Genomic DNA, 25,171 nt, shown 5'->3' with positions numbered 1-25,171 from the left:
TCTTAAGGTTAAGTGTTCTCCTGTTCTGTGTGAGCACCCAGCACAATGCCATGTGTGGGGTGTGCATCTGAGTTTCAAATGCATTAGTTGAAATTTCTATTTTGTGCACCCATGACTTAAGAGAGAAGAGGCATTTGTGTAAAACTTTTATTTCAGAGAAGCAGATAAGTGAGCAATTTGAAGATTTACTAATCTCAGGGCCTGTTTTACTTTATTTTTACCTTTTAGCAGTTTCAAATTTACTAAAGCTTAAGTGATTTTTTTAAGGGGGAAAGGACACTGAAGAGTATTAACATTTACTCATTAAAGTATTAGTGAATGCTGCTGTATGCTAGATTGCGCACCTCCATGGAGCTGCACAAAAAATTATGTATGGTAATTCTAGTCTGATGAATTTTACAGCTGGTAGAAGAGTTTTTCTGTAATTAATTATTGGCTAAAATATTTTTCATGACCTTCATTACCACATTTTACTGCTGCAACCTTAGTTGGGTTTTCCATCTGAGTGATGAGTAGTTAAAATGCATTTAGCATTTTCTGTCTATTTTAGCAATTCCTTTTCTTTGGCTTACAGTTCTTTTCAAATGAATTATTTTACATGCATAAATCAAGATATAGGGATAGTATTATGAACAAAATGGAAAATAAGATATTACAGTGTTTGGTGTGTACATATTGAGAATGAATAACTCAAACTTGAGCTAAATGTAGGCTTCTAGGAATTTTTTTTCTTCCTCCTGCTTCCTTAGTCCCAGAGAATAGAGAATGAGTGAAACGAGTGGATGGTAAATGCTTCCTACTAGACTTACTCACTACCCTCCTACCACCTTGTTTCTGTGGGAAAATCCTTTTCAGTTTACAGATTGTAACTTCTGAAATAGGTAAAAGTTTATTTTTTTTATTTATTTATTTTTTTTGCCGTACGCGGGCCTCTCACTGTTGTGGCCTCTCCTGTTGCGGAGCACAGGCTCAGCGGCCATGGCTCACGGGCCCAGCCGCTCCGCGTCATGTGGGATCTTCCCGGACCGGGGCACGAACCCATGTCCCCTGAATCGGCAGGCGGACTCTCAACCACTGCGCCACCAGGGAAGCCCAAAAGTTTATTTTTAACTTAGGGTTATATTTAGTATTTTGTGTGTATATGAAACAATGGAGTATGTTGGAGATATGTTACTCATTGGTTCTCACTGCGATATTTTGCTTATGTACAAGCAAATATGTTTATATATATTTTTCTCTTTTTTTATATAACTGGTTTCATACTTGGAGGTCATTCAATATAATACATAAGAGACTTGCCCCCTTTTTAACGGTTGCATGGCATTTTAATGTAACGTGTGTACCATAATTTATTTAACCAGCCTTTATTGATTTACTGAAAAAATAGTACTATGGTGTATATATCTATCATGTGTCAATTTATACTTAACATAAACATTAGTAGCATAAGGTTTTTTTTTGGCAGATTCTTTTTTATTTTTTAAAATTTTTATTTATTAATTTTATTTATTTTTGGCTGTGTTGGGTCTTCGTTTCTGTGCAAGGGCTTTCTCTAGTTGCGGCAAGCAGGGGCCACTCTTCATCGCAGTGCTTGGGCCTCTCACTATCGCGGCCTCTCTTGTTGGGAGCACAGGCTCCAGACGTGCAGGCTCAGTAGTTGTGGCTCACGGGCCTAGTTGCTCCGCGGCATGTGGCATCTTCCCAGACCAGGGCTCGAACCTGTGTCCCCTGCATTGGCAGGCAGATTCTCAACCACTGCACCACCAGGGAAGCTCAGTTGCATAAGTTTTGACAGTTATATATGCCTATGTAATCACCGTATAAAACAGGATCTAGAACATTCTCTGGAACATTCTCTTGTGCCTCTTTCTGGGTTTTTCTTTCCCTCTCCAACAAAGGTATCTACTTTCTAACTTTGGCATTATGAATGTGGCTGCTATGAATATTCTTATTCAAGTCTTTGTGGAAATATTTTTTTGGGGTAAATACCTAGGAGGATATTTGCTAGATCATAGGGTAGATAGATGTATGTTTTCTGTTATAAGAAACTGCCTAATTGTTGCTACCTGTGATTTATGAGAGTTCCAGTTGCTCCATATCCGCAGCAATATTTAGTATTGTCAAGGGTTTTTTTTTTTGTTGTTTGTTTTTAAACCTTTAGAGTGAGTATAAAATGGCATCTTTCCTTTTTTGGACTGACAGTTTAATTCTCTTTATGGTTTTAATTTGCATTTTCCTGATGACTAATGCTATAGAGGACCTTTCCATGTGCTTATTGACTGTCATATCTTTTGTAAAGTATCTAAGTCTTGCTTATTTTTAAAATTGGGCTGTCTTTTATTGTTGACTTATAGGAGCTCTTTATTCATATACAATACATGTACTGCAGATTTTTTCCCCACTCTGTGACTTTTATACAGTAGTCCCCCCTTACCTGTGCTTTTGCTTTCTGTGGTTTCAGTTACCTGTGATGAGCTGCTGTTTGAAAATATTAAATGGAAAATTCCAGAAGTAAACAATTTATAAGTTTTAAATTGCATGCTGTTCTGAGTAGCATGATGAAATCTTGCACTGTCCTGCCCGAGATGTGAATTAATCCTTTGTCCAGCATATCCCACCTGTTAGTCACTTAGTAGCTGTCCTGGTTATCAGGTCAGCTCTCATGGTATTGCAGCGCTTGTGCTCAAGTAACCCTTATTTTACTTAACAATGACCACAACACACGAGAGCAGTGACGCTGGCAGTGTGGATATACCAAAGAGAAGCCATAAAGTGCTTCCTTTAAGCGAAAAGGTGAAAATTCTCGACTTGATAAGGAAAGAAAAAATTCAGTACTGAAGTTACTGAGATTTACAGTAAGAATGAATCTTCTGTGAAATTGTGAAGAAGGAAAAAAATTCTTTCTGGTTTTGCTGTCACACTTCAAACTGCAAAAAAGTTGCAGCAACAGTGTGTGATAAATGCTTAAGATGGAAAAGGCATTCAATTTGTACTAAAGTATTTTGAAAGGAGGAGAGAGAGACTATACTTACATAACTTTTATTCCAGTATATTGTTATAATTGTTCTATTTTATTATTGTTGTTAATCTCTTACTGTGACTAATTTACATATTAAACTTTTTCATAGGTATATCTGTGTGGGAAAAAATGTAGTGTATATAGGGTGTATTTGTGGTTTCACTGGTTTCACACCCCCCCCCCAGTGGGTGTCTTGAAACATATTTCCCCCATGGATAAGGGGGGACTATTGTATAATGATGTCATTTCGTGAGCAGAAATTTTTAATTTTTATTAAGTCCAATTTATTTTTCTTTTATGGTTAGTGCCCTTTGTGTCTAAGAAGGCTTTATCTCCTCCAACATCATAAAGATATTCTATGTTCTAGAAATTTTCTGCCTCTTGGTTTTATGTTTAGGTCTGTTCATCTCAAATGAATTAAAAAAAATGCATATGGAGGAGTTTGGGTTTTTTGAGCACAAGCCACCTGTTCTTACTTGGCCCTGCAGTAATCGTTTCTCAGTGCCAGACTCCGACATTTTGGTTTGTTTGGCCTAACTGTGTGTCTCTCAGGCAAACGAACTTGCGTTTGGTATCAGTTTTGGTGAGCCAGCCCAGTAGTCTATTCCTGTGGCAGGTTGACCCTGGCCAGGAGCAGCCTCTTCCCTGAGTCCCCAGCAGCTGCCAAAGCTCATTTCGTTCAGAGGCACTCAGAAGGACTCCCAGACAAGCACTGGCTGCCCTGGCTCAAGGCTGTTTGGAGTCGAGAAACGAAAAACAAACAAACAAAAATGGATGTGGAATGAGATAGGGCTAAATGGCTCCTTTTTTTTCTTTAATAAGTATATTAAGTTTTCCAGAAATGGTTCCTAAAAAGACATTCCTTTTCCCATTGGGTGACTTGGCACGTTGGTTGATAATTAAGTTATGTATAAGTCTATTTCTGGATTCTGTCTTGGTCCAATGATATTTGGCATGTTGGTTGATGATTAACTATATATGAGTCTATTTCTGGACTCTGTCTTCGTCTAGTGATATTTATTTATTATGATGCTTATACCACACTGTCTAAAGCCAACTGCCTTTATAATAAGTTTTAAAATCAGGTTATATAAGTCCTCCTAGTTTGTCCTTTTAAAAGATTGAGTTATGCTGGCTTCTTGGCATTTCCCTATAAAGATGAGAATCAGCCTTTCAGTTTCTGCAAGAAAGCCTGTGTGATTGTTGATAGGGATGTGTTGAATGTAGAGATCAATTTTAGAAGAAAGAACATCTTCATAATATTTAGTCTTCCAGTTGATGAATGTGATAATCTCTCCATTTATTCAAGCTTAATTTCTCCTGGCAATGTTTTGTAGCTCTCCGTGTGGAGTCCTTGTAAATCTTTTGTTAGATTTTTTTCCGCTGGGTATGTGATGTTTTATAAAATCATTTTAAAATTTAATTTTTCAATTTTCTTTGTTATTTATAGAAATATGATTGATTTTTGCATATTGACCTTATTCTGCAACTTTCTAAGTACACTTATTAGTTATAGTAGCTATTTTATAGATTCTTTGGAATTTCTTTTACCAGTCATGTCATCTGTGATTAATGACAGTTTTACTTTCTGATTTTTTATGCCTTCATTTCTTACTGAACTGGTTAGGAACGACAGACAGTACAAGTTAAATTGATGTGGTAAGAGTGGACATTCTTGTTTTGTCTCAGTCTTAGGGGAGAGAGACTTAATGTTTCAGTATTAACTGATGTTAGTGCTAGATTGTTTTTTTTGGCCGTGTCAGGTCTTAGTTGCAGCACGCGGGATCTTTGTTGAGGCATGCGGGATCTTTTGTTTTGGCATGCAGGCTTCTCTCTAGTTGTGGCCTGCGGGTTTTCTCTCTCTAGTTGTGTTGTGTGGGCTCCAGGGCGCATGGGCTCTTTAGTTGTGGCGTGCGAGCTCAGTCGTTGTGGTGTGCGGGCTTAGTTGCCCTGCAGCATGTGGGGTCTTGGTTCCCCGACCAGGGATCGAACCTGTGTCCCCTGCATTGGAAGGCAGATTCTTTACCACTGGACTACCAGGGAAGTCCTCAGTGCTAGATTTTTTTTTTTTTTTTTTGCGGTACGCAGGCCTCTCACTGTTGTGGCCTCTTCCGTTGCGGAGCACAGGCTCCGGACGCACAGGCTTAGCGGGCATGGCTTACGGGCCTAGCCGCTCCGCGGCATGTGGGATCTTCCCGGCCCGGGGCACGAACCCGTGTCCCTTGCATTGGCAGGTGGACTCTCAACCACAGCGCCAGCAGGGAATCCCTAGATGTTTTTTATAACTGCCTTTTAAATACCAGATTGAGGAAATTCTCTTTTATTCTTACTTTGCAGAGTGTTTTTGTCATGAAAAGGTATTGAATTTGTCAAATTCTTTTGTCTACATTTATTGAGATGATCATAGGGGTTTTCTCTCTTTTTCTGTTAATATCGTGTATTACATGGATTGGTTTTCAAATGTTAAGCCAGCCTTGCATTCGGGAGATAAACCCTGCTTGGTCATGATGTATTATCGTTTTTATACATATTACCGGATTTGATTTGCTAATATTTTGTTAAGAGGTTTTGGTTTTGTTTATGAGGGCTATCTGCATTTTATTTTTTCTTTAAAATGTTTGGTAGACTTCACTGATGAAGCCATCTGAAACTGAAGATTTTGTTGTGAAATGGACTTTTTATTACGAAATCAGTTTCTTTAATAGGTGTAGGTCTGTTTAGGTATTCTGTTTCTTCTTGTGTCACTTTTGGTAATTTATGTTTTTCAAGGATTTTCCTTTTAAGTTGCCAGATTTATTGACATAGAGTTGTTTCTGTTGTTGCCTTACTATTCATATAATGACTAGAATCTATTGTGATGCTCCCCCTCCCCTTTTAAAAATTATACCTGACGTTGGTAATATTACTCTTTTATTGACCAGTTTTGCTAAGTTTATCAATTTTATTCATCATTTCCAAGAACAGTATTAGCTTTGTTGATTGTTTTCTGTTTCAATATTATATTTTTATTATTTCCTTTTTTCCTACTTTGAATTTAGTTTGCTGGCCTTTCCCTCTTTATGTCATTGGTTTTATATTTTTCTTTTAGTTTCAAAAGCTTGGAGCCTGGAGGTAAAGCACAGGCAAGTATCCAGAATCTTGTTAATGCTGAGATTCCAGTTTTTATGAAAGGGAAAATCCTGATCATGCCCTCAAAACATTTGAAGCCAGTGGTGAACTGAATCAAACTAAAGCTTCTTACAAAGCCCAAACCATGTCAATTACAGAACAAGTGACTCCACTCTAGTGGCCTGACGAAAGGGCCTGGCATTTACTGAAGGTAAATCTTATTTACTTCAGTCTCCATTCACCTCAGTGTTCTTTTACACAAAACGTTCAACATAAGATCAAATAACAAGGAACACAAAATAGTAAGAAAATAAGATCCACATGAGAAGAAATAGTCAATGGAAACATACCCAGAGATGACTCAAATAATAGAATTATTAGTCGAGGACTTTAAAATAACTGTGATAAAAATGCTAAAGAATTTATTTGAACATGTGGACAGCATGCATAAAGATATGGGGAACTTCAGCTAATACACGGAAGCTATTAAAAAGAGCTTAATGGAAAAACCTAGAAATGAAAACTGTAACAGAAATAAAGAATTCTGCTTTGCAACAGACTGGACACCATAGAGGAAAAAAACAGCAGTGAACTTGAATGTAGGAAAATAGAAAATATCCAAACCGGAAACAAAGGGACAAAAGTAATTTTAAAAGATACATCTGAGATCTGTAGGATAGTATCAAGTAATCTAAAATACAAGTTACTGAAGTCTTAGAAAAAGGAAAGAAAAATGAGGCAGAAAAAATGTTGGAAGACATAATGACCAAGGACTTTCCAAAACTGATGAAAGACATCAGAACATAGATCCAAATTGGCAAAACCAAACAGGATAAAATACACACACACACACACACACACACACACACACACACACACACACACACACACAGCCTTAAGCATATTGTAGTCAAACTGCTGACCAAATAAAAAGAATCTTAAAAGTAGCCAAAGGGAGAAAAAAAGACAGATACAGGAAAACAAAGACTTAAATGGTCGCTAATTTCTCTTCATAATCATTGGAGGACAGTGGCAATAGAACAATATCATAAAACAACTAAGTGTACAACCACTCAACACTTACCAACTAAAAACACAAGAGTAGTTCTGCAAGCAAGGAAGGAGAAGTAGAAGAGATCTACCAAGGCACTCCCAGCTTTCAGCTAGCAAAGTCTGAGAACAGGAGGGCTGAGCAAAACTCCTCTTAGGCATTCCAGGCCTTCACAGAGAGTTGGGTGGTTACCCTACAAAAGAAAAGGGAAGGAGCAGCAAAACAACTGCTTTGCCTATATTCTCCATTTATTAATTTTCCACTGCTTACTGGCAGTTTAAAAGTTGATACGGAAAAAAAAAACCCAAATCTTGAAGTCAGTTGTTATAAATAAAAAACATTTGAATGATGTCAAGTCCTGCATATAAGCACTAATAGCAGTTCAGCAGATCATTTGTTGCTCTTTTTAATATAGTTTAAGTGCAAGAAGTATTTTGAAACCTATAACTTAACCTTTTTAGGGCATTTTAAAAAGAAATTATCAGTGTGACTCTTGTTATTTTTATATATTTTCTTTAATGATAGCTGAAGTACTTATTTTACATTTTCAAAACGTTTAATTTTTTATAATAACAGACTGTGAAAGAGATATATCTTATTTTGAAAACTGTTTTATAAACTTGTACTTACCAGGCTGTGAAAGTTTTTCAAGAACTTTCTCAAATTGGATTGTGTTAAAGTTTTTTTTTTTAATTAATTAATTAATTTATGACTGTGTTGGGTCTTTGTTGCTGGGGGTGGGCTTCCTCTAATTGAGTGGGGGCTACTCTTCGCTGCGGTGTGAGGGCTTCTTATTGCAGTGGCTTCTCTTGTTGCGGAGCATGGGCTCTAGGCGCATGGGTTTCAGTAGTTGTGGCACATGGGCTCAGTAGTTGTGGCTCGTGGGCTCTAGAGCACAGGCTCAGTAGTTGTGGCGCACAGGCTTAGTTGCTCCGCGGCATGTGGGATCTTCCCAGACCAGGGCTTGAACCTGTGTCCCCTGCATTGGCAGGTGAATTCTTAACCACTGTGCCACCGGGGAAGTCCCTGTGTTAAAGTTTTGAAGCTCCTGATGACATTGAGTGCCCCAAATTGGATGAATAGTTATGTTCTATGAGGAATTATGACCGTTCATTATGGGTAGGAAAAGGTTTTTGACTCCAGCTAGCCTTTGTTGGTTTCAAATTAAAAAGATTTTATTACCATGTTGAAGTGTTTGGACATTTTGGGGACTAGATTATGGGATACTGGGAAGGTTAATTAAAGTAGCAGAGTAACTTGGTCACATCTCTTTTTAAGAATGAAACTATGGTGTTTAGAGATTTGATTAAGTTGTAACATTTTGGAGACAAGGAAGATTAAATCGTTTTTTAATTCTAGTTTTAAGAGTGAGTTGTAAAATGCCTAAATTTGGGCTTTGGCAGGAGGTAGGAAGAGAGAGGTAATATACTTAGAACATATGTACTGGATATATATGAGGGCCATTGAAGCAGTCAGAATATGGAAGAAAAAGCAACTAGGAAGGACTTGTCAGAATGCTTGTGAGCTTTTTTATTGACCTTTTTTGGTATCTGTGACAGCTTTTTAAACTGTTGGCATACCTTTGTATTTGTAATAATTGGGTTTGACCTAAACTGAGAATTTTTTTTTTGTGAGTTTTGGTTGATACGCCCCTGACTTAGTATGCTGTTACATACTGTGATAATTAGTAGATACTTCTCAACCAGTGTGATTGGTTCTAGGGAAAAGGTAGACGTAGTTACCTAGTCTGAAACAGACGAGCACACCAGTAGTAACATTTGAACAGTGGTAGAAATATGTGCAGATCTTAAGGTCTGGCAATTCAGAAAAATTATGTAAAGTGTTTCTACCTAGTAGAATTTAGTTATTCTTTATCCTTCCCAGAGGCTCAAACTTTGCTCATGAGTGTTCAGAAAAGGGAATTATATGGCTTTTGAAAAAGACCTAGAGGAAAAAAATTTTTTTTCAGATTACATACTGAATTATTTTTAAGTTCAGTTAAAGTTCCTGGGAATGAGAGTAGGGGAGTGCAATGACGATGAAAGCTTTGCATCTTATTCCTAAAAAATGCCCCACTTTGTCAGATTGTATGGTTCAGCACCTTTGTTTTAAAAATGAGAAAACTGAAGCCTAGAGAAATAAAATGCTAACCCAGAATTATATAACTAATGAATAAAGTAAGATGATATCAGACTAGAAATCTGAAAACCCCTGGGCTTTTGGAGTTCATTTCTGTGCTTTTTTTTTTTTTTTTATAATACCAGACTGCTTCAAGGAAAAGCTGTTAGTTTGGCTTAGAAGACAACATAGATTTGAAAGGGAATAGTGCTTAAAATATAGTAGCTAGATTTTAACACTTATTCTAAGGGGGTGGCAATAATAGGCATCTTATTACTTCAAATTTTTATTTTATTTCATTCTTTAGTGGTCCATTTGTTCCGGTGTTTGGCAGGTTAATAAAATGCTTTCTTATTTGCAGTCATATTTATTTGTAATTATTTCTAATTTGGCAGAGCAGCTGTTCTCTCAGATAAGGAAACTGAAGCTTAGTTTCTTTAGTCCTGAGATTTGTGAGGTGAAAAGTATCCCCTTTTTAATGAAAAAATTTCGTGTGATTTGATAGCAGTATTAGAAAACTGTTGTGGCAATATTGGAAAAAATCCAGAAGTATACCATACAGCCACACAGCATTAGCCCGAATTTTTTTTTTTTTAATATATGAGGAAACAGTTTGTAAGAATTTAGTTGAAAACAGAATGACAGAACTAGGTTTTTCACATTTCTAGTCTTAGTGCTATTTCTTTTGGATAATTCTGCCCCTTCTTGGTCAAGAGAGAAAATGTTCCTTAGCCTCTCCTGTCTCTTAGTAACTGAAGGGAATAAGCGCTTCAAATCTGTTTTGTAACTAGGTAAATGTGAATCCACATATAAGTAACTGAAGGGGTGGCCTCTGGAAGCCCCAGAGCCCTTTCCCAGAGAATTTGATTCTTCCTCAGCTGTGAATTAGAGTGTAAAACGTACAAGAAATAATGGAGTTTTGTTGTGGGCTGCCATATCAGCATTTCATCTGCAGTTCCACTTTTCTTTTAAGAGAGAATTCTGTGACATGATTCTATAACCACACCTATCTGTGCTCAATTTGCTCTTTGGGCTACTGCTTTTTGCACTGAGCAGTATACAGTCTGATTATTGGGTCTTTGGGAGTGTGAAGACTGACTTTGTCTTTGAATTAGACGCTTAACACATACTTTCTGAATCACTTCTAAAGCAGCGATTCTCAAATGTGGTGTGAGGACTCCTAGAGCTTCCTGAGACCCTTTCATGGAGTCTGTGAGGTCCCCACTTTCCCAACTGTATACCTGTGTGAGGCCAGATTTTATATTTCAACCAAAACAGGGTATCACAACAGATTGAATATAAAAGTAGATGTAAGTATCAGTCTATTATTTAAGGCAGACATTAATAGTATTTGCAAAAAAAAAGAAAAAAAAAGAACCATTGTCAATCTTCTTACTAAATTTTTATTTTGGTGTGGGAATGTAACTTTATTCACAAAAAAATATAGGGTACAGGTTTCCCCTGATATCTGAAATAGAGTGTTCCTGTGAAACTTTTCGTAAGCTGAAATGGCGTAAAGTGAAGAAGTAGTTACTTTAGGACACATCTTGTCAATGGATGCACAAAATAAATTGAGATAAAACATAGCTGCTCACAGATACAGTTCAAAGCTATGGCAGCTTGATGCTGAGATGCCCAGTGTAGTTCTTGGGGAAGGATCTGGGCAGTGCCACTCTGGCTGCTTATGATACGGGCTACCTCTATACAACTTGCTGCAAAACAAATGCTGGACACTATTTATATTTTTCACCTTTTCTCATAAAAGTGAAAATTCTTTCTGAATTTCTTGTGGTTAGTAGTTACCAATGTAGGTCTTCTGTAAAAGCTTCACAAAGGGGCATAAAGCAAACTTTTGAAAAGCAGGGGATTCCTGTGTTTAGTTTCAGGTGAGGCTATTAGTTATCGAGCTCTGCCCATCCCTGCATTGCAGTGGGGGTATAGCTCAAACTGGGAGAAGGTCAGTCATTTTCAAGGACCAATATGATGCTCTGGGAGAGAGGGGAGGCTATTTTCTCTGGCTTCACTAGCTGTCAGAATAATGTAAGCCCAGAACTGATCAGGGCTATTTTTGTTGCCACATGTGCCTGCCTCAAAATAAAGCAAGTTCAAAGGAAAGCAGAATAGAAAGGGAGTGTCCTGGTAACATCATTTGAACTCCTGGATCCAGCTCTGCCTAAAGTCAATCCTACTCTTGGACTTCCCATTTATTTATATCAATAAGTTCCTCCTTTTGATTACTCCTCCTACCCCCCACCCCCAGGTATTTATAGTTAAATCATAATGGATTTATTTAGTTATTTTAAACTAAATAATTTAGAATTTTCTCATTTTTAAATTTTAATATGGTAAATACTGGCTTTTAAATAAAAGCTTTTCCGGGTCCTCTGTCATTTTTAAAGTGTAAAAAGATTCTGAGACCAAAAAGTTTGAGAACCACTGCTCTCAAGGTAAGGAGGAATTCCTGCCATTTCTTGGGGGTAATATAAGGGAATGAAGGAACTAACTGAATAGTATTCAGCATTATAATTACATGTTTTGTACTAAGTTTGTGCAGTGATAAGTGGTTCATGTGATGCTCATGGATGTATCACGTTTACATATGCTTATTTTGTGGTGGTCATTTTATTTTGTAGAATAAAGTGGGTATGTAATAATTCTTTATGAGTAACCTTTGCTGTAACTAATTACTACATACAAATAATCTATGTTTTACTCTTTTTTTGAATTGGATGAAACCGTATAATAAACTATGGTAATTGAATTTTTCAATGTATATAGTATGTTTGTTGCAATGGAATTTGGGTTTTTAAAAGAGTAATTCTGTGTACAGAATATAATTGCATGACTTTGATGTAAATTAGATATTTTTCTTGAATATAAAGTGAAAATTTGGTAGGAACAGACGTGGGTGTATATCCGTGTTCTAAAGTGACTGAGTTAACATATTTAAATTTAATTTTTAATTCCCACTGCCACCTCCAGCTCCTCCTTCTCAAGATTACTGAAAATGGAAGCTTGGGTAAAATTTCATCAGTTATCTTCCACTGAATTTCTAAAGCCTCCAAAAAACTTGGGCAAAACAAAACAAACTTCTTTTTGAAATATTGTACTGGTGTGTTAGCTTTTTTGTTTTTTGCTTCACTGTCTCGTTACTATTTTGAAAATACTAAATTAAAAAGTAAAAACTAACGATGAGTGTGTTAGGAAGATTAATTAGAACCTTTATATCTAGGGGTGATTCTTTTTTTAATTGAGGTATAGTTGATTTACAGTGTTGTGCTGATCTCTGCTGTACAGCAAAGTGACTCAGTTATTTGATTCATGTTTTTTGAAGTCTTTCTTAAGAAAATTAAGTTCTTTTCGGAGATTTTATTAAAACATTTGATTTTCTGCATTGCTTTGGCTTTTCTAACTTATTTAGTGCATGTGCTCTCCTTCCCAGATACAGCTGGAGGAGAAAGACCCTCTTAGATATTCACCCATGCTTTTCAGGGGTATTATTATTAGTTGTATCCTTAACTGAATATATTCAGAGATTGATACAATTTTATTTTTATGCCTTTAAAATCATTGGTTTGAATGACTTCATAGTGATCTGATGTAAATTTTAAATCCTTAACAAAGGTGAGAGATTAGAAATCCAAATGTGCATGACACATTTGGATGGAATGGAGCACTGGACTCCTATCCCTCATGAGTCAAGTATCAGTAGATACCCACCTCAGCCCTTTCCTGTTGGTTCCCTCTGCCTGGGCTGACCTTTTTCCAGAAAGCCAAAAAGCTTGCTTGCACTACATTCTGTTCCCTATTTAAATTCTGACCCTGTTTAAATATCCTTACCTGATAATCTTATCTAGGATCTCCTCATTCATTCCTTCTCCTCCCTCCGTTTTCTTTCTTCCTCTTTTTTTCCCTTCATTCCTCTTCTTCTATACTTTATCCCATTACCTGGCATTTTTTTCTCTTCGGAGCACTTGTTTATATGAGAATGCCTTCTGTGTGTGTATTGTCTGGCTACACAAGAATCCCTAGCAAGTTATCTGATAATGATATCCATTTACCATTCTGGTCATTTTCTAAGAATGTTTGACTTTGTTTATATATTTATAAAAGGTGGCACCTAGAAGTGAAAGCAGTGGCACTCCCTACTGCATGGGAGAGCTGCACTGTTTCCTCTCTGGTTATGATTTGTTTTCCTCCATTTTAATGCTTTATCTCATTTGACTTTTGTAAGTTGAAATACTTAGTTGCTTCCCCTTCACCCCACCTTCCACAGTGCTATTGGTAAGCCATGTCTTCTTTATTTTGTAGTTTCTGGTTTTTGTTGTGTTTTCCCTGCTCCCCTCCTTCTATCCCCTCACTGCTCCCACCCTCCTACCCCAACACACACACAGAAGGGTAATTGAAGTTGGAGCACTCTGTGGTCAGAATTGTACTTTACTGGCAGATTATGTTTTTGCTGGGCTTAGAAGTACTTATGGAACAGAGACTTAGTGGGAATTCAGCCTGTTTTCTAAGGTAGGAGTGAAGTTTGTCACTGTTTCAGTATTATTTTTTTGTCCTTAACATTTTCAAAATCTGATTCTTTTTTTCTCTTTCCCTGATCTGAAAGAAGATTTCAGCCCCACTTTTCTTTCACATGTTTCTAGAATGCTGGCAGTGTAGCAGAGGGTAAAGACTAGCTTTGACAAGATAATGTGTCATTCAAATCACAAACCTATCATCAGCAGTACCAACTGGTATAGTAAAGTACCTCGTGAACAATCTTGCTTACCATGGAGACAGTTTTTAAAAGTAACCCCTTACTATCAGAATATAGTTTTCTTTTGATTCAGTAATTTAAACATTTTTACTTCATTAATTTTGCATAGCAGATTATTATCGCTAGATGTTCAGATGAAGTAGCATTGGTACTTTTAATTAAGATAAATAGAAAAGAGAACACACAGTTTGCCTTTTGTCCCTGATCCATAACATTTTGGTATATTATTAAACTTCTGTGGTTCAAATTATTTTTTACTTAGCTATAATTTGTAACTACATACCTTTTTTTGTTTTCAAAAGTTATTAAAATAAAAATGAAGTGGCTTCCTATAGGACTTAAGAAAAATTACCTCCCAAATGCATATTTACCTGTTCTGTTGTTAAATGTGAAATTGTAAACCTTGCTTCTACTATGTAATTTGCAGTCTAACAAATTTTAAAAAGTAATCTACCTTTCAGACTGTTTTAAGTATTTAACATTTTTTGGTATGGTAGTTAATTCATTATGATTGTTGTGGCTTTTTTTGGTTCTTGATTTGGTTTGAATTGCTTCTAATAGAAGATGTTGAGCAAAGATTGTTCAGGAGTTTATCTTGCTGTTTTATAAAACTGCATTCTAGGCCACAATAATTTTTTAAAAATCGCAAAAGTCTTTCTCCACATTTTTAGCTGCTAACATTTTAATTCACTTTTAAAGTGTCCTGTTTAAAAAATAATGGAGGGAATGGAATAGATTTGGTGTTTAGCTAAGAGAAATGTAAAGTGACAGTTATTAGAAAGGCTGTTATTAAGTTGAAAATTCACTACAACAATCAAACCAATACTCAGTCAGACTATAGCATTTGGACTCAATGTAGAGATTCTGAATTTGTTCATTAACAGTTGCAATAAAACTGTATAACACAGTGATAGTATTATGTATCACAGTGATTTCCAGTAAACTGAAGTATGTTCAGCTTGGTGTCTAGTTAGGTTAATGTTTAGTTGATTGTGCTTATTCAGGTTACCTAACATGAGAAAGTACTGTTTCATGGTCTCTCATGCAGTGTTACCAGATTGCCAGATATAAGTGTATCTATAGATACATCATGAGGTTATTGTCCCATTTCTTCATGCTTATTTCATCACAGAGGCTGACCCCAGCCTCTCCAGTTTCTTTGAATTCGTTGTCCAGCTCTTTCCTATATCCTTATCTGTGGACTTTTTGCTAAAGGAAATTCCTTGTTTAATTGGTGTTTCAGAAAAATGGGAAAATTCATGGCCCATTGTCTCTGGAGTCATATCATCACCTTCACTAGCAATTAAGTGAAAAGCAGGCTCTAAAATTTTTCTCACAAAATTACCGACATGAATATTATCTTTAATATTGTGCATTTAATATTAATGCACAATATTAACGTTAGCATTATTAATATTAGCATTATTTAATAATGCTCATTGTGATAAACATGAAAAAATTAACTTACCACAAATCACTTTGTCTGCATTTAAAAAATTGTTGGTATAAATAAATACATTGAAATAAATTTCAAAGAGAAAGTGTTTAAAAATCTCATGTACCATTGAAATGATTTTTTTTTTTCCTGTTTAGGTTATAACCCACTTCAAGTCTTTGTAAATAAATGGAAATAGATCTATGAGAAAAGTTGATATATAATTACTAACAGATTACCCTGAAACTTAACTTAGTAGCACAGCAGACCTTTATCATCTCATGACATATATCATTCCTGTGGGTCAGAAATTTGGAGCAGGTTAGTTAGGTATTTCTGGCTCTGAGTCTTTCATGAGATTGTGGTCAAGCTTTTGGTCAGTGCTGCAGTCGTTTCAAGGTTCCACTGGGTCTGTAGAATTGGCTTCCATGTTCATTCATGTATGGGTCTTGGCAAGAGACCTTAGTCCTCCCTGGAGCCCTCATTTCATAGCCACATGGTGCTCTCTGTAAGGCTGCTTGAGTGTCCTTGAAACATAGCAGCTGATTTCTCTAGAATATATATATAATTGCAAATGACCTAGATGGTGTCTGACCATAAACATCAGACACCATCACTTCTGCCATATTCTGTTTGTTTAGAAGCAAGGCACTAAATTGAGCCTACTCTCAAAGAATGGGGAATTGGGCTCTGCCTTTTGAAGGGAAGATTAAAGAGTTTGAAGTCACAGTCACCACAAAGATGTACACTAAGGAGTCTTAACATTATATAATAAATACTGTACTAGTTCCTTAATAGAGTAATTCTCAACTCTGATACTGTATCAGACTTATCTGTACAGCCCTTATAAAACAAACAAAGCAAAATGCAGATGGTTGTATTAGACCTGTTGATTCACTTGCAGTCAGATTTTCCATAGGTGCAGCCTGTGCAGCCAAAGCTGTCCAGTGTCTTTAAGATGTACTTTTTGATTCAGTGACATGTTACTGCTATAATTCTGTAAAACTGTTACATTCCAGATATGTATAGGAATTAAGACTTTTTGGTATATGTATTAAAGTATTTTCTAGCTTTAATGTGTATAAGTTCCTTATTAATATTCTAGCATTTGAACTTTTGGTAGAACATGTGGAATTTCTATTTTGTGTTTAGTATTGTTAGAGTTAAAATTGCTAATAGTTGTTACAATAAAGAGCGATAAAAATGAATTGAAGGATGTCATGTATCATGTATGTATCTGTTTTTCCTCAAATGAACTATTAGGTTATCCTGTCTCTCCCCCTCATTTGTAGTCATCTCTCCCTACTGTAATTCCCTAATGTATTTGTCTTTTTTTAAAAACTGTAATTGGTAAGTCTTTTTGTGTCATCAGTGTCCTTTGAAAATTTAATTTACTGAGCATTATTTATGTTACTGGCATGAAACTAAGAGAAGCTAGGAAGTTAAATCTAAGCTGGGGGTGGATTCTAACTTGGGATTTTGCCAAGTTGGTGGCATAGAAGAAGAGTAGAAAGAAAGTGAGGCAAACGTGGCTGAGGAATTTAGAGGTTGTTTGAAATAGTGGACTCTGAGGGGAGAGTACAAGAGGAAGTAAATTAGAGGAACTGTGCCTTGGACAGCAACTAAGGGAGGTATTGTAGGGGGCTTTTACTAGGATGGATAGGGAGTTGGTGGCTGTAACTAGATGTTTGTAGCAGTAAGTAAATTGGAGGTCTGGTTTTTGGGTAGCTTGTTGTAAGAGCAATTTGGTGTAGTGGTTAAGAGAGCAGACTTTAGAGTAAGAAATTTAGGTTTAAATCTTGGTTCTGTTACTAATTTACATGTAGTCTTGGACAGTTTGCTTAACTTTTTCCTGAGCCTCAGTTTCATCAGTAAAATGAGAACTAAATATAGAATGTAAAGTGTGGAGCACTGTTCATGGCGCAAATGAGGGTTCAGTAAATGTTAGTGCTTAGCTATTGCTATTATTTTATTATTATTTACCCTAACTTGTAAAATGATCTTTAATTAAATAGGTAGCAACTTTAGCTTAGTTGAAAAACAATTATCTGCTTTTTAGCAATTGGATGGGCATGGTTTGGGCATCAAAAACTTTCCCTCTTCCCTCCTGACCCTGTTTCTTTTTCACTTCCTACTCCTTACCCCCATCAACAAATAACCATAGTTACTTGTTTATACTTATAGCTATTCATTATTCAGACATAAGCCAACCCAAATATATAATCTCCTTTTCTTCCCACACAAATGGTAATACGCTATACAAGTTTTTTCTCTATCTTGCTTTTTAAACTTAACAAATTGATAGGAAAATTTCTCCATGATATGAAAACTTCCTCATTCTTTTTTGTCCTTTTGCTGTATCCCATTCCCTTGTGTAGATTTAGTATACTTTCTTTTTCCAGTCCTCTGTAAATGGACAGTTGCAGATTTTTGATTTTACAATCAGTGTGACACTGAATGACTTGTACACATATCATTTTGAACATGTAAGTATATCTGTAAAGTTAATTCATTGAAGTAGAATTGCTGGGTCAGTTGTATTTGTGATCTTTTTACTGCCATACCTTAGGAGCTACCAGTTTACTCTCAGCAGCAATAATGTATGAAAACTGATTGTTTCTGTCTTGCCTCCAGAATATGTTTCCATATATTTAGATTTTATCAACTTTATAACAGAAAAATGATATTTCAGTATAGCTTAAGTTTGAATTTCTCTTATGGATGATGTTATATTTTTACTCATATTTAAGAATCATTTTTATTTCTTTTTCTGTTTAGTATTTCATTTGGCTTTTAAGTCTTTTTTACATTCTTAAGTTTTTGCTTCTTTTGTATAATCAAATTACTCTTGTGCAATATATGGATTTTCTCTCGTAATTCAAAAGGTCTTCATTACTCCAGAGTTGTAAAATAACTTTTTCTTGTTTTCTTCTAATACTTTAATGGTTTCATGTTTTTACTGTGGTATATGGAATAAGTTATGGGTCCAACTTAATTTTTTAGAAAGACAGCTGCCAAGTTTTCTCAGTACCATTTATTTTGTAGTTCATCCCTTCTTCCTTGACTTGGATGTCACCTTTATAAAATTTATGTTTCTATATATATTTGGGTCTATTTCTAAATTTACTTTTCTTTCGTTAAAATTCTGTATTGTGTGGTATGTTTTCAAGTTTCCCTTTATTGTCCTCTTCTTCAGGGTTTTTCTGACCATTATTTACCTTGTTCTGGGGGAGAATAGCCTCTTGGTTTTTTTTGTTTTTGTTTTTGTTTTTTTTTTGTGGTATGCGGGCCTCTCACTGTTGTGGCCTCTCCCGTTGTGGAGCATGGGCTCCGGACGCGCAGGCTCAGCGGCCATGGCTCATGGGCCCAGCTGCTCTGCGGCATGTGGGATCTTCCCGGATCGGGGCACAAACCCGTGTCCTCTGCATCAGCAGGCGGACTCTCAACCACTGTGCCACCAGGGAAGCCCACCTCTTGGTATTTTTATTGGTACCACACTAATTATTAGTTTTTGATGTTTTGGTGTTGTTTATAATTTGTCATAACTTCTTTTTTTAATAATAGAGCCTACTGAATCTTTAATACATGTATTAGTGTGTATTTGGCAGAATACTGAATGATGACTACATATACCACGTAAAGCATATTAAGATAAGGGAGAGAAACTTATATTTCTTCATTGCTTTCTATGAACCAGATGCTTTTTTACATATATTAACTCATTTAACTATCATGCTATTAGTTTGTAACTGGAATTCGTAGAATGTGCAATTGTTTATGGTTAAATTTCCTTCAACATTGCTTTTTTCTTCAGCTGTGATGCAGATCCATCAGCCCTGGCAAAATATGTTCTCGCTTTGGTAAAGAAAGACAAAAGTGAAAAAGAATTAAAGGCGTTATGTATTGATCAACTGGATGTATTTCTTCAAAAAGGTAAGATCTTTGGTTTAAAAATACTAATTTAAAAAGTTATTTAAAATAAGATTCAGAGAGTGTTAAAGGAATTCAGTAAGAGACAGACTCTAACTGTAACAAAGTTGAACAAATAGTATTATTACTGATTATATCCATAGCTTATTTATAATGGAAATCTTTTCTTTCATTAACGTCCATATGCTTATTCTTAAAGAATGCTGTTATTTTTTTCTTGAGAGATTAAGAAAATGACTGAAAGATAGTACTGCTTAGGAACCTACTTTGGATGTTGTCTAGCACAGTGCTTCTCAAATTTTTTCACCTTGCCAGCATTTAGGTAACGATAATATTTCTGTTTGGCACACTAGGCAGGATACATGGAGACTAGTGATGGCTGGGAGCGACTGACCCAGAGGCTCTAGCCATTCTAGCCCTCAGCATCCTGAGAATTGAATGGATCAGTATTACCATGGGACTTGTGCCATAGTACACTGGTTGGGAAGCTGTTGGTCTTAGTATAATTTTTAGATTTATAAAAATCAAGGCATATTTCATCATACTGATGTGGAGAAGTAGAGAATAAATATCTTAGCAAATGATTTTTAATCTATGCTGGTTTTGGTTTTATTTTTAGAGACACAGATATTTGTGGAAAAACTTTTTGATGCTGTGAATACAAAGAGTTATCTACCTCCTCCAGAGCAGCCATCATCAGGAAGCTTAAAGGTAGAATTTTTTCAGCACCAAGAAAAAGATATAAAAAAAGAAGAGGTAAGAATTTGTGTTAAACTTTACATGTTCTTTAAAAACATATTTGGAGTGATTAAACTGAGTTTTATTTTTTTTAATTTATTTTTAGTTTTGTTTATTTTTATCTGTGTTGGGAGTCCTCAAGACCACCTCCAGGTTTGATTATTTCACTAGGAGTACTCACAGAACTCAGAGTGTATAGTCATACTCATGGCTATGATTTCTTACAGTGAAAGGATACAAAGCAAAATCAGCAAAGGGAAAAACGTATATGGTGCAAAATCTGGGGAAAAACAGGAACAGATTTCCAGAGGTTTCTTCCAGTGGAGTCAAAGAAGATGCACTTAACAAGTAGTGACAACATGTGTGAACCAGGGGCGCTCATTAGAGACACAGTGCCCAGGGTTTTTATTTAGCGCTGGTTACATAGGCATCTTCAGCCTCATATGTACCAAAATTCCAGACTCTGAGGAGGAAAGCAGATGTTCAGCATAGACCATATTGTTTATCCAGACAGTTTAGGCATAGTGAGCTATTGTTATCAGGGAATGATGTGAACCTTCCAGAAATTGTTGTTTGCAGATGCCAGCTAAGGGCTTACCTTATCAGCAGGTCTTTCTAAAGATAACAGTCTCAGGAGTGCTTTTAATTCTTTTCTGCACAGTATTTATAGGTATGGACTCTTATTATCTGTGTTCTATGAAAATAGTTAGATTGTCAGTAGACTGGTTTGCTTCTGCCTACATGCATTTTGTAGGGGACTTTTTTTTTTTAATAGATTTATTTATTTATTATTTATTTTTGGCTGTGTTGGGTCTTCCTTGTTGCACACGGGCATTCTCTAGTTGTGGTGAGCGGGCGCTGCTCTTCGTTGCAGTGCACGGGCTTCTCATTGCAGTGGCTTCTCTTGTTGCGGTGCGCAGGCTTCAGTAGTTGTGGCACATGGGCTTAGTTGCTCCACGGCACGTGGGATCTTCCCAGACCAGGGCTCGAACCCATGTCCCCTGCATTGGCAGGCAGATTCTTAACCACTGCGCCACCAGGGAAGCCCTGTAGGGGACTATTTTTAAGGTAGTCAAATAAAAGGACCTTCACAGGGCAATGTAAATGACTTCATACTTTAAGAGGTGTTTACCTTTCATACAAGATTACCCTCTTGTTTAATAATCATATAATAGTTCAAATTTCCTCAGTTTGATGTTTAAAGATTGTAATTTTAACAAAAATAATCATTGACAATTAAGCTATTAATATAACATATCCATGGTTAGCCTAGTTTTAGGTCAAACAAATCTTGGTTAAATTTTTACCACTGTTTGGGGCTTCCCTGGTGGCGCAGTGGTTGAGAGTCCGCCTGCCAATGCAGGGGACATTGGTTCAAGCCCTGGTCCGGGAGGATCCCACATGCCGCGGAGCAATGAAGCCCATGTGCCACAACTACTGAGCCTGCGCTCTAGAGCCCACGAGCCACAACTACTGAGCCTGAGTGCCACACTGCTGAAGCCCGCACACCTAGAGCCCATGCTTTGCAACAAGAGAAGCCAGCCAATGAGAAGCCTGCGCACTGCAACAAAGAGTAGCCTCTGCTCGCCGCAACTAGAGAAAAGCCTGTGCACAGCAACAAAGACCCAATGCAGCCAAAAGTAAAAATAAATAAAATTAATTAAAAAAAAATTTGACCACTGTTTTGTGACCTTGAAATTATTACTTTTCCAACCCTTAGTTTACTCAGCCGTGAAATGGAAATATTATAGGACTGTTGTGAGGAATAGTAAACTAAGGTCTGTGAAGCACTTGGCAGAGTGTGTGGCACAAAGTAGGTTCTCAGTAAATGATAGTTGCTATTGTTGAGACATTGTTGTGTGTTGTGTGTGGTTGTGGCCCTTGTTTTTTTTTCACCTGATAATCTGTTTTTTCCAGATTATATAAGTAATATATGTTCGTTATGTTTACATATGTGTTATATAATAATATTTACATATGTATGATATGTATTGTAATTTACATATGTATTTACATATGTATTATATAATTCTCAAATGTATTTTTGTCTCTGTATATCTGAACATATTTGCACACATGTGTGTATATATATATATATATATATATATATATATATATATAGTTACATGCACATATACATAAGACACCCCCATCACTTCTGTCTTCAGAGGAAGACCAGAAATAATTTTATAACTGCATGTTTTGTACCTAACGGTATAGGGGGTCTGTTAGTAAGGAAGAATGGGATAGTGGATATTGTCTTGGCAACTGCTTATGCAACATAGAGATATACAATAATTTATTTAAATTTTACCCATTGATGGAAGTCTGGATTGGTTCCAGAATTTTTTCCAGATAATTGCAAATTATATTTTAATTCTTGGAAATCTTGAGTAAATCATGGGCTCTTTGTTTGAGAAGCAGTAAGCCTTAGTCTTACATCTGTTGATATAATAATATTTCACCACAGTTGTCTTGAGCAGTTGTGAAGGATATTTATCCCTCATCTTTCAGAACCGAAATGTCAGATGGCAGTCTGGATTTTAAATGCTGTGGGTGTTGTGAAAGTTCGCAGTTGGGCAGGTACCATGGAATGTGACAGTCTGTCAACCTAACTTACTTACAAGAGTGCATGGAAGCAAACTGAAGGGAAAAAGTGCATCAGGAGGGTTTTTTGTTTTGTTTTGTTTTTGCAGGGGGGGAAGGTTGAAATGGATAGGAAGAGTAGAACAAAAAAAGTACTTACAAGAAAGAAAAAGGCAAACTGTTAAAAGAAGGCTTTTAAGTATTATTTCTCAGAGTTTGGTCTGTTGATAGGATTTCCATTTAATTTATCATCCAGTGTGAGACACTTGACAGTGAGAGGCTTTTACCCAAAGGAATCCTGAAACAGCTGGCATAAACTGGGACATATTTATGCTATCTGTAGACTATGTGCATAAGAATATCTTAGGGTTTTTATTAAACATGCAAAATCTTGAGCCCTATCATATTTACAGAAGCTCATGTTCAATATTTTCTGAATTTGTTTATGCTCTGAATCCTTTTTTCTCTAATAACACCTCTTAATGTCCTGTGGAACCAGTTTTTTGGGCAGCATGGAAAACTGGTCTAGAGAAAGTAGCACTGATCAAGGGAATGTTTTTCAGGGCTGCATTATATTAATTATATAATATGAATTGTAGGAAAGAGGAATGTATAGCTGTCATACTGCTGTGAGAAACTAGAGAACTGTTTTCACTTGTTTATTTTCACAGGTATTTTTTTCTCAAATGTTTTCTTTTTCTATGACTTGGTTAGTTCTAATGCATTCTCCTTTAGTCCCTAATGTGTTTGGTGCCAGATCAAATCCATGAAACCAAAACTTGAATGGACTTTTGAAAGAAGGAATAAAATTGGCTTTCCATTAATGATGTGTAAAATGAGGACACTTGCTTAAAATGTTTTTCTTGCTACTGTTATCTACGATAAACATTTATGAATTTCTTTACCATTCACTTTAACTTTCAGCAAGCCTGTCTTTTATTGTTAAATTAAATGATTGTACTTAGAAGACAAATTTATTTTGTTTAATGCTTTCACAAGAAGACTCTATTGCTCATATTTTAATATCAGTTAAGTCATTGAAACAGTAACATGGCAAGGAATAACTGTTGTTAAATTTGCACACATTTTTCTTTGTGTATCAGATCACAAAAGAGGAAGAGCGAGAGAAGAAGTTTTCTAGAAGGCTAAATCACAGTCCTTCTCAGTCAAGCTCCCGATACAGAGAAAATAGGTGATTGATTCTTTGAACCATGTTCAATGTTTAGACATTACTTTTATTTTATATGAATATTTAGACTTGATTTTCTTTTACATAGGGGTAAGTAATATCTACTCTTTTATTGGTCTAGGAAAGTGATAACTCACTCCTTTTCTACCAAGAATATCTAGGTGTGATTTGTTGGTCCTGGAAGTGAGATTTAGAACAGTGCTTGGCATATGTTGGTTATTGTTATTATTTTTATTCCTAACTGCAAATTCCAGTGAAGTCTTAATGTGAGACCTTTTTTGCCCAAAGTTTCCCTTTAGAGTAAATACATTATTTTTCCCATTAAGGCTTCAAAAGCATTTAGAGTGCAGTGCATGTAATATATACCTATAAGTATGAGACTGTGTACAAGACAATATATACTACAGGACATATGTACAGATCCCTTAATGTATAGATGCATTTGTGTATAAAATGAAGACTTCAAAAGAGTTCTTTTTTTCCTTAGAGGTTTTAGAGTACTTTAGCAGGTCATGTTCAGGTTTTCAGTTTTTTGAGTTTCCTATGTTTGTATTCTGATGATGGGATAAAGAATCATGGTACAAGAATAAAATAGAACTTTTGCATTTAATTAGAGTTTTTCCTGTATCCACTTAAATATTTTCATAAAAGTGATCATATATTTCTTTAGAAGTCGTGATGAGAGGAAAAAAGATGATCGTTCTCGCAAAAGAGATTATGATCGAAACCCTCCTCGAAGAGATTCATACAGAGACCGGTACAATAGAAGACGAGGGCGAAGTCGCAGTTACAGCAGGAGTCGGAGTCGAAGTTGGAGTAAAGAGAGGCTTCGTGACAGGGATAGAGATAGAAGCAGGACTAGAAGCAGAAGCAGGACCCGAAGCAGGGGTAAATAATCCACATATATGTGTATTTTGGTTGGCACTTTCATTGTGAAAAAAATTCTGTATTTGAGGGTTTTAAAAATTGTTTTAATTTTGTCAGTGTTATCTTTATTTTTTTCTATTTTGATGTATTTTGTGGGTCCAAGTGAATACTTTTTAAAAATTTCTTTAAAAATTTTTATTTTATACAAATTAAAGCTACAATGAATTACCACTGTACACCCATCAGAATGATTGAAATTAAAAAGACTTGCTTTACCCAGTGTTGGTGAGGATGGAGATAAGCTGGAACTCTTTGGAAAACACTTGAACTGTATCTTAAAAATGTTAAGCCTGTACCTACCAAATGAT

The 25,171-nt window shown here is 36.0% G+C and overlaps 1 protein-coding gene across 16 annotated transcripts in view; it reads left to right on the top strand.

Annotated features, from left to right (window-relative positions):
- The window catches only part of RBM26 (RNA binding motif protein 26), an 84,962-nt gene that overhangs the window by 7,748 nt on the left and 52,043 nt on the right, over nucleotides 1-25,171 (top strand). For all 16 annotated transcript variants that reach the window (XR_009536636.1, XR_009536631.1, XR_009536634.1 and 13 more), the window contains exons 2-5: nucleotides 19,308-19,426; nucleotides 20,043-20,179; nucleotides 23,851-23,939; nucleotides 24,607-24,824. Coding sequence is in view for 8 of the 16 variants with exons in the window: in XM_060128734.1 (XP_059984717.1) it covers nucleotides 19,308-19,426; nucleotides 20,043-20,179; nucleotides 23,851-23,939; nucleotides 24,607-24,824 (563 nt within the window). In the remaining 8 variants the exon portion in view is untranslated. The remainder of the gene's footprint in view (nucleotides 1-19,307; nucleotides 19,427-20,042; nucleotides 20,180-23,850; nucleotides 23,940-24,606; nucleotides 24,825-25,171) is intronic.

This window comes from Lagenorhynchus albirostris, chromosome 18 (assembly GCF_949774975.1).
Source record: "Lagenorhynchus albirostris chromosome 18, mLagAlb1.1, whole genome shotgun sequence".
NCBI classification, from domain to species: domain Eukaryota; kingdom Metazoa; phylum Chordata; class Mammalia; order Artiodactyla; family Delphinidae; genus Lagenorhynchus; species Lagenorhynchus albirostris.
The sequence above is the reverse complement of the archived record's forward strand: the minus strand, read 5'-3'. Positions and strand labels throughout refer to the sequence as shown.